The sequence below is a fragment of the Centroberyx affinis genome, unplaced genomic scaffold (genome assembly GCF_046629955.1).
Source record: "Centroberyx affinis isolate AG114_WGS23_722 - 3 ecotype Tasmania unplaced genomic scaffold, CSIRO-AGI_Caff_v1 ptg001906l_1, whole genome shotgun sequence".
Taxonomy (NCBI): domain Eukaryota; kingdom Metazoa; phylum Chordata; class Actinopteri; order Beryciformes; family Berycidae; genus Centroberyx; species Centroberyx affinis.
The window spans coordinates 24,527-33,607 of record NW_027280269.1 but is presented as its reverse complement, the minus strand read 5'-3'; the positions used below and the strand labels follow the sequence as shown (position 1 = coordinate 33,607).

Genomic DNA, 9,081 nt, shown 5'->3' with positions numbered 1-9,081 from the left:
GCTCCTATGCTGTTTTTGTTTCTCTCTTGTAAATGTAATGTTATGTTAAAGTCAAATAAATATTTGACTACCAATCACATTAATTCATTATTTACAAATCGTACCATCTTGTCGTTTCGTCGTGTTGACAAAATGCACTTACTGTAAATCACTTTGGACAAAAGCTGTCGGTTTAATGACGCAATGTAATGTAATGTAATGTAATGTCTCTTTTCCAGCCATTTGAATCAGTTATTTAGCAGCAACCAAATCACTGTAGCTTAAAAAAAATATTCAGAGCAAAACCTGGGAAACAGTTGCATTTATCTTGCCCCCTCAGGGAAATAGGTCGCATTTGATAGGAATCCTATAGATTGAGAGAGAATCCCATTGCTTCTGTAAGGTCCTGCATTACTCATCTTCTTCAAGTGATGCAATTCCCCTGTGTGCATGCCTCTGTATTGACCCAGAGTTTTGTTTACCTAGCAATGTGTGCAAAAGCTATTAATGATTAATATAGTCTCTCAGAGCAAAAAAAGATGAAAACGGCATACAAAGCTGCCTTAGATAAGTTACTGTTGCAAGAGATATGAACAAAAATATGACAAAATCAAACGGAGATGTTAATGGCCAGACAAAACAGATTAAGTTCTCTAAAATGAGAGCTTGTAAAATGAACTGGACTCAGGATCTCGACCAAGGAGACAGGTCTAGTGGTTATGGAAATTAACCAAGAATTCCATTAATTCAAAGACCAGGGCGATATTTATTTAGCCTAATGCTGAGACCAGTAGTGAGTTTAGAAATTACTGGGTCATGTTGGGAACTACAAATGAGCATAAGCCTTCTGGAGGTGTTATATACATATATATAGGATATACCTACCAACACATACCCACACTCCCACTCAACCCTGTAACATTTAGATTAGGTGGCTGGTGGAGTCTGCTGCCTGTCTGACGGTGCTGTAGATTTATGACGGTGTAGCCTGATGTCCTCACCATTTGTGGGTCAGTACATCATATTCTTTTGACTTCTCTGTATGTATGTTCACCCTGGATTCTGGTACATATGGGATCACATGCTGTGTGTTGGTAAATGTTCAAGAAGTTGTTTGTCTGAATTATGAAATTCAGAAAAACCCTTGTGTATTTTATCGTGTACTTAGCCATTGAAGCCATTGAAACTCCACTGTCTGTATACAAATATCTACTAACACTATATCTGTATAGACATTGGGACATCATGGATATTTGGATTGATGAAAAGGACAGAAAGTACTTGGAACAAAAGGAAGCCTATAGGGAAGGGTTTGGGATACACTTGCTATTAAGAATGCAGTTTGGCTGCATGCCCCTACAACCAAAAAGGTTACTTTGTGCACCTGAGTGTTAGTCTTTGTGATAGATGTGTGGGGAAAAGCATACAGAAGCCTGTGAAGAGGAAAAGAACACCCACACACCGACTGCTCTTGAAATCAGTAATTTAGAGCGATGATTAGGTCTTGGACCATCTCAAGGGACCTCACAAGCCAAGGAGGGGGAATACATTTATATTATAGCATTCGGTGACTTGAGGGAACTGACTGATCTCAGCTGAAGAGCCCTGGTTATTTAAAATGCCTCTTGTAAATAATGGATTTTATTTTCTCCCATCTGCTTCAGATACTGAGTTGAAAGGGTCCCTGTCAAAAATGTTGCTTCAAAAAATTATTTTACTGCGTAATTGAAGACAGTGTGTGGCAACACTAACCCAGATCTGAAAGTCTGTGCAGACCTTTCCAAGTGAGCAGTGCATTCCTGTTTCAAAGGCTTCAACATCAGTTAACCATTAGTCACCAAGCACCACGAGCTAGGAGTCACTTCCTCCTATTCTCTTTTCTATTCTGAGCAGCCTTCCCCTTGAGGTACAGGCCCAATTATTGGGCCTTCACCATGGGAGCAGCTGCGCTATTCACTGGTCACATGACATCAGCACAGCAGCCCACAGTCACATGTCTTCACGCTAGGCCACACTACATTAGGAATTAAAGTTCATGGCTAGGAAATAAAATGGGACTTTTCACCCCGCAGTTATGGTGTGGTCTATTGTGCAGGGAATGTTTGTCCCAGGAGAAGCCTTGTTAGGCCTCATCAGTGTAACTCAGTCCTGGTGTACAACTGGAGTAAGCACTTCAGTAAGGATATAGCTTAATATCAAGCATGTCACATTGAATTCATGCAATATTTAGGAATCTCCTGTTAAGATCCAAGTCTGCAAAAGGCCTAGAGCATAGTATGCCAGAGGATGTTTTTTAATATGTATGGAAAGCCCAGTCAGCGATAGCATTGCAGTTATTTCAGATTTCGAACAGTGTGCAGGATTGGTTGTAAAACATTGCTCGAGAGGGGGAGGGGGAAATCGATGCAGCCTCAGAGAAGCCACCAAGCTTGGCCCTTAGCGGAAACTGTCAATACTGAGCCGCACTCTAAGCACTTAAAATGTAAATGCACCCTCTACAGCTACAACAGGAATGAGAAAGTTGTATCTTCTTGGGATCTCTCCAGGGGGATCCTGCACATTTACCTGTGAAATCAAAATCTCTGCACACAGCTACACTAGACTGAATTACCGAGTTCTATCAAAGTGTTATGATGGACAATGCTCCACGACTGCAAAATAAAATGAATGCACACCCACTCTGTCAAAGCTGTCTTAAACCTGGCCTGGTGAAATACATTGTCTCCTCTGTGGTCTAGAAGTGTAGCTCAACTAAGTGTCAGTGGCATGTTTATTAATGATGTAGTCTTCTTAATGCAGTGTACCTTAAGTGACATCCTTTTGCAGTCAAGGAGTAATGAGACCCTGGGTGTGCTCTAGAAACCTGTTGAAGATCAGCTAAGTGGGAGATTATTTAAATGGAACAAGGTGTCTCAAAGGATCTCCTTTGATCTCAGCAAATTTATGTGATATAAATATCTTCAAATTAATTATGCATGCACAGAGGGATTGCTAGGTCCACAGATTCACCAAATTTATGACTGGCCCAGTCCCTGCTCTTTTCAATTTACAACTATTTAGAGATGTTCTGTATTTTCAGCTTAAGTATTTTAGTCTATATCATCAATACTCATAGAAAACACTACAATATATTGTTCTGTAGATTAGGGATAAATATAACTACAAAGAATTGTGAACCTATCAGGAATCAGTCATAAATAATTCAATGTAAAGACATACTAGTGTTAAAGAGGCCCAAACCCAACATTCTTTTTTTATTTGGAACAGTCCAATAAAACAGGCAATATGAAGAATAGTCCATAAAGATTTACTTTTTAAAAGGCTTTCTTTTCTTTAAAGAGGATGCAAAAGAGATAGTAATATATAATAGTAGCAATAAGGTCACTGTAATCGTAGGTAACTCTTGCAGAGTTCATGGTCCCTGATATCCCCCCAGCCCCCATTTTTAACATGTGGTGCCACCCCTCCCGCCCCGTTGGCCGGCAGTCTCTTTGTTATCAGGAGGTTCTTTGGGAACAGCTGGTTCCCGCTGCTCTGTAGGATGTTTTCGATCTTGGTTTTCTGGCTGACTGGCATGCAGGCAGACTTCTTGTGGTGCATGCCGCAGTCCCCGGCGTGGAAGACCCGTGGCGCCTCGCTGACCATGACCTTCCAGTAGGAGGGCAGGCAGGTCACGGTCAGGTGCTGCAAGGACCAGTCCCAGTTGTAGTCGTCGTAAGTGCAGAAGGCGTCGGTGCATTGGATGAGCTTCTGGTACGTCTCCCTGCTCAGAGCCATCCCCATGTTGTGCTCGGTGGACTTCCAGGCTTTTACCTCCACCTTGTTTGCTTTGCTGGAGTAGCCGATGTGGCTGTAGCTCCCCAGCGAGAGGATGTCACAGTCAGTGCACTGCTCCCTTTTGAGAGCCGACATCAGCTTTAAGAGATGGAGGAAGTCCGGGGACAGGAAGTGGTCCTCCTCAATCAGCAGGACCAGACCTTTGTGGTCCTTCAGAACACGGACTCTGTCCCATACAAAGTGCAGCTTCCACCACCAGTGGTGCTTGGTCTGGGAGAACTTGGCCTCGCGGTAGTGGCCAAACGAGTCGGGGTACTCTGCGTTGATGCAGCCCAGCTTTAAGGCGTCTTTCTTGGGAATGTCTCTGGGGCAGTCCCTGGGGTCGTTTCCGGGGAACTCCTGGGGGTACAGCTGGATGCTGAAGGGGAAGAAGATCTGGAGGACCTGACAGAAGTCGACCGAGGCCACCACCTGATTTATCTCTGGGGACCAGAAGTCATGGCTGAATATCAGCAGTATGCTCTCCACACCCCTGGCCTTCCGCAAACTGTCCACCAACAGCTTAAGGTAGTCTGGCCGGTTATGGACCTGAACCACCACAACCAGATCGTCCTTCTGCCGCGCCGCCTTAAACTTCTCCTCGTTTCTTATCGTCTGGTCGAAGTTGAGCTGGAAGACGATGCCGCGGTAGACTAAGGTGGTGTTGTCTACCTCTGGCTTGGCTACCTTCTCTTTGTCCTTCTCTTTCTCTGGGTGAGTCTCATTGGCTTGTACGACAGGTGGAGGCGCAGGTGCCCGGCTGACAGCAGGTGTGGCTTGCACCTGGTTGTTGTTGTTGCTGCTACTGCTGCTGCTGCTTATGCTGCTGCTTCTCCTCACAGTCTCCACTTCCTTGGGGAAAGGTCCACTGCCGCTCTTCTTCTGCCTCCCGCTGGTCCAGAAAGCTAGGCCACAGACGACAACCACCAGAGTCAGTATCACCACCTTCCTCTTGTAGATTCGGAATCTCATGATAGGGAGTCAACCTCTTGCGAAAGGAGAGAAGTTGATTGTACAGAAATGGAAAGCACAGGTTTGCAATCCAGATGGTGTGTTCTGCGCAGGGGGCAAGCCTGATTAAAAAAAAGCTCTTAAGACGAAAATTTTCGGCAATGTGATCTGTTGGAATGTAAACATGGATCCCTCGGGAATGTCAGTGGCGGCGGATGGATATTCCATAAGGCATGATGGTTGCTGGGAGGCAGCAGGGTAGCAGTGTGCATCAACCCACTGAATGAAAGATAAAGAAATAAAGTTAGGTATGTCATGGCAACACACTTAAAAACAGTAACAACAAATGGGATGCTGGTCTCTGCACTAAAGAGCATCACTGAAAACACGAGCAAACACCATGGTTACTACATACTTCACTCAACACTGCTGATTAGCCCTTTCTGCTCTGTCCCTCTGCACCAATCTCCATCTTCAGTTGTATTACCAGTGGTCTCTCTGGCTTCCTATTGACCTCTTCATCTCTCCTCCCACTGCCGAGAGGCACTGTCACAATCAATTCATATATCAAGAAATGAACAAAAAGGATAGAGCTGTGGTGCTAGGTGGGTAATAGCCTCTATCAGACCCTGTGCAACCTAATGGTGACAGTGTTGCACTAACACTGCCAGGGTTAGGGATTTGATTCCTAATGGAGTCTCTCATTATAAAACTGTGTGCATTCCTAGTACTGTAAGGCGTTTAGCATCAAACTGTGAACCATAGCACTTGTGTAGTCTACTTAATGTAACATGGTACTGTTTGATTTCTTTTTGAAATACAATAGCTTATGGCCGATTATTTAGCAAAACTAACTAATGTGAATTTGTTCCATAAGCTTGCATAATTCATGTCCCTAACGTGTTGCCATGTTGCTTATTAGTGCGTCGTTTTCACACACTTGCAGCTCGCATTGAGCCTTGCCACAGTCTGAGCAACTAAATCGTTTGTTCTGCAATTTCCCCCGCATTAATTTAGCAAATACAGTATGACCAGCGCCTCTTTGTAGTCTTTATCTAACAACCGTACCTCAAGCATATTTCTCCAATTCAAATAACGTAATGTTTCACTGATAAGCTACTAGTTTTTCTGTCCTGAACTGGCCGCTGTGAGGGACAGCGAGCACACGACTCCGCTTTTAACCTGTCAATGATTTCCATCGATTTCGACATGATACGTTTGTTCGCCAACTAACGCGAAATGTAGCTACTTGTTGTAGCAACCGAAAACAACAGTTGGCAATGCAGCAACGGTCTCCGAATGCCAGCGGTATTCTACATGCTAACCGTAGCAACGCTCGGCTAGCAACTAGCAGCCCGTCCAGAAGAACCCCGTCAACAACAGCGTCCATTATGAACCAATGAAACCGTTATTAATACTAGTTACCTAAAACTGGAGTAGCCGTGCAGTCCGTTCAGCAAGAAACATCAGTACGGTGGCGTGAGATTCTCATTCTCCTCCATTCCTCCCATCCGGCTCCCGATGTCTGCATAAAAAGCAACTACCCAGCTAGCTATAAAAATACCAAATACGGAACCACTGCCTGCCTCTGTCCCACAATGCACTGGTCCAGCGGGGGGCACCCAAGACGCCAGAAATGATGCTACAGTATCCCTGCTGCTGATGATGCACACTCAACCATGTCTAAGCCACAGTCACAGCTTTATATCATCCTTGCAATAATGTTATTTGCTATACTTTAATCATTTCAGAAGTTCATTACAAGGCCTACTCTGCCTACTAGTAGTTACTGAACATATCACGTCAGATTGTCGTTGTTATTATTGGGATGGTAGATGCTTTTATATGCTTTATTGTTCATATTATTCAGAATATTCAGAATCATATGAAAATGTTTGTCGTTTTTAATTACCAGCATTCATGGTGAATCCACAAAAAATGATGGCCTCAATTCAGGTCAGTGGAGAAACAAGGGCAGTGTCTGCAAAACACTGTGCTCAGCATTTGGGTACTGTTTCTTTGACTCCTGGCTACTTTTGAAACCCAGTAAAATTGTGTAAATGATGTTGGTGTGGGTTGTTGTCACTGATGTAGGCCTACTGGTAAATAAGGAGGGGGGAGGGGGACTATGACTTCCAATCGGTGATCATCATAAGGAAAACATATTATTATTATATTATATTTTTAGAAAAGCATTAATTAATAGAAAAGCACAAGGTCCTATCTTCATATAACTTACAATATTTTTATACTAATTACTTTTATGTATGCCACGAAATTATGTCACAAATATTTATATCAGCCTAAAAAATGTGGATGCACTGAGTTTAGCCTCTTTACCACTGATTATTGTTGTGGCTTACTAATGCCACCTGGAGTCTCTGATGTTACGCTACACGCTACTGTTCTGCCGGCCACCAGAGGGCGCCACGCCTGGGCGCCACAACCGGAAAGAAAGGATGTGAAAGTTTTATTTGCGCATGCGCGTCCCTTCTCCTTCCTTTCCGATACTCGAGCGAAAGAGACAAGATGGGCCATCAGCAGCTCTATTGGAGTCACCCCAGAAAATTCGGACAGGGATCCCGATCCTGGTCAGTCCTGCTCATGTTGTGTTAAGTAGTTATTTAGATTGTGATTTGGGTCGGTTTGGAGGTTTCTGCGGCTCTCCATAGTCGAAAATTTATGTCCAAAAGTTCACCACATGGAGGCTGAGCTCGAGCTAATATGGCGGCGGATGCTGCGCCTTGCTAATGTGCTAGCGTTAAGCTCACTCGGTCACTAACAATTCAGGCGACATCCCTCTGCATATTCTCGATAACGATGTTAACACGGTTATTTATGATTTCTGCAGTGTATCTGTAAACGTTCATTCAGTCTAAATCTCAGACTTGGTAGCTTATTAGCTGATGTTTATCTTAGCCCGGATACAAAGAACGACATGTAATTTGAACCAGTGAAGCTGTGTGTAAAGTTCCTCACCTGACATCAGTGAGAATGAATGAAGGCTGCAGGCACATCTTGCTCTATCAGTCACTAACGTAAGCTAATTAACAATCCCTTTGTGTGTGTTTTTCCAGCCGAGTATGCTCGAACAGACACGGTCTGATCCGTAAATACGGACTCAACATGTGCCGCCAGTGCTTCAGGCAGTACGCTAAAGACATCGGCTTCGTGAAGGCAAGTATTAACTATTTTTCAGCTCAGTTCAATGGTGTTAAGTGTATATTCTTGCTGTGTCTTTGATCTACTAGTATATGGCCTAGGATTTAATCTAAGTAAAGTCTGATGGTAACTGTTGACGTGCTATCTTATCTTGACCTGACCTGAACATAATGGCAGCTTAAAATGGACTAAATATTCCCTTTATTCAGTTGGACATTCATAGCCTTTTAGTTCATAGCCAGTTTTTACTGGCATACAGCATCCATGCTTGGAAATCTCAAATCATCATGCATGTGACTCAAATCATGAGAGGGTTTTGGAATATTTGGAACAATGCTGCAGATTGGAAGTCTTACATTTGTATTAAATGCCTTAATTTGTCTTATTTCCATACAGCTGGACTAGATGTTCTGCGCTGAAGTTTCCTCACCTGGGTCAAGCGATTCCTGCAAGGCGAGCCAAGATGGGATAATTCAGCACTGCAAATAAATGTTTTGTTTTGACAAAGACAATCCTCTTCTGTGTTTATTCTTGCATCAATATGGGTGTTTTTAATGGCTCATTTTGTAGCTAGTCATAAGTAATGGTCTCCGCAACTGACGATTATTGAAGATGGTTAGAATCCAGGCTAAAAGCCTTGGTCAGATTGAAATTGACTTGTTAGGATTACTGCTCAGGGAAGATGAATAACGATCAGAGAGTGCTTTCTGCCAAATGATTAAAGTTTCAAGTGTTTTCCCAAAAGTGTTGCATACAAATAGAGCTATTCAGGGTGTAGAGCACATGAATGAACACTTATATCCCTGGGTAAAGAATTTTTTTGTTAAATGGTTTGAAATGTTAGGTGCCTATGGTGTACACGTCTCTTGGATATTTAACCTCAAAGATGCATCACATGGAAGATAAGCATTCCTTTCCACATGTTTACCATTCAAAGTATATCTGACTGTTGCTGGGTCTGATGGTTCCAGTCTCTCAGAGGTGCCATCTTGATATTTAGGCAATATGGGTAGGCTTATATAATCTGAAAAGGTAATACCAGATGAATTGATGGGTGTTCTTACAAGTAGCAAGTGCATTGGTTCAATAAGATGGACTAGCTCCCCATCCTAGTCTAATGATAGTTAAGACTGAAATACTAATGGGAAAGTGGCTAAAAGGAAAAGCAACAGA

The 9,081-nt window shown here is 43.1% G+C and overlaps 2 protein-coding genes across 3 annotated transcripts; one reads left to right on the top strand and one right to left on the bottom strand.

Annotated features, from left to right (window-relative positions):
- Positions 1–3,224: 3,224 nt before the first annotated feature.
- mgat2 (alpha-1,6-mannosyl-glycoprotein 2-beta-N-acetylglucosaminyltransferase) lies at positions 3,225–6,310 on the bottom strand. The gene is made up of 2 exons (XM_071530253.1): positions 6,172–6,310; positions 3,225–5,025 (listed from the first exon to the last, which is right to left on the bottom strand). Exon 2 carries the CDS (start codon positions 4,765–4,767, stop codon positions 3,361–3,363), a length of 1,407 nt encoding a protein of 468 aa, XP_071386354.1. The 5' UTR covers positions 4,768–5,025; positions 6,172–6,310; the 3' UTR covers positions 3,225–3,360.
- A 931-nt stretch (positions 6,311–7,241) lies between these two features.
- rps29 (ribosomal protein S29) lies at positions 7,242–8,420 on the top strand. 2 transcript variants are annotated; one of them, XM_071530255.1, is made up of 3 exons: positions 7,242–7,337; positions 7,824–7,923; positions 8,305–8,420. In XM_071530255.1, exons 1-3 carry the CDS (start codon positions 7,276–7,278, stop codon positions 8,311–8,313), a joined length of 171 nt encoding a protein of 56 aa, XP_071386356.1. In that variant the 5' UTR covers positions 7,242–7,275; the 3' UTR covers positions 8,314–8,420. The 2 variants fall into 2 exon arrangements, with proteins under 2 accessions (XP_071386356.1, XP_071386355.1); XM_071530254.1 differs by lacking the exon at positions 8,305–8,420 and having other exon boundaries at positions 7,824–8,004.
- The last annotated feature ends 661 nt before the right edge of the window (positions 8,421–9,081 follow it).

Coding starts and splice junctions, on each gene's coding strand:
- rps29 (XM_071530254.1), top strand. CDS start 7,276: ATGGGCCATCAGCAGCTCTATTGGAGTCACCCCAGAAAATTCGGACAG. Junction 7,338..7,823: donor GGACAGGGATCCCGATCCTG/GTCAGTCCTGCT, acceptor GTGTTTTTCCAG/CCGAGTATGCTCGAACAGAC.
- mgat2 (XM_071530253.1), bottom strand. CDS start 4,767: ATGAGATTCCGAATCTACAAGAGGAAGGTGGTGATACTGACTCTGGTG.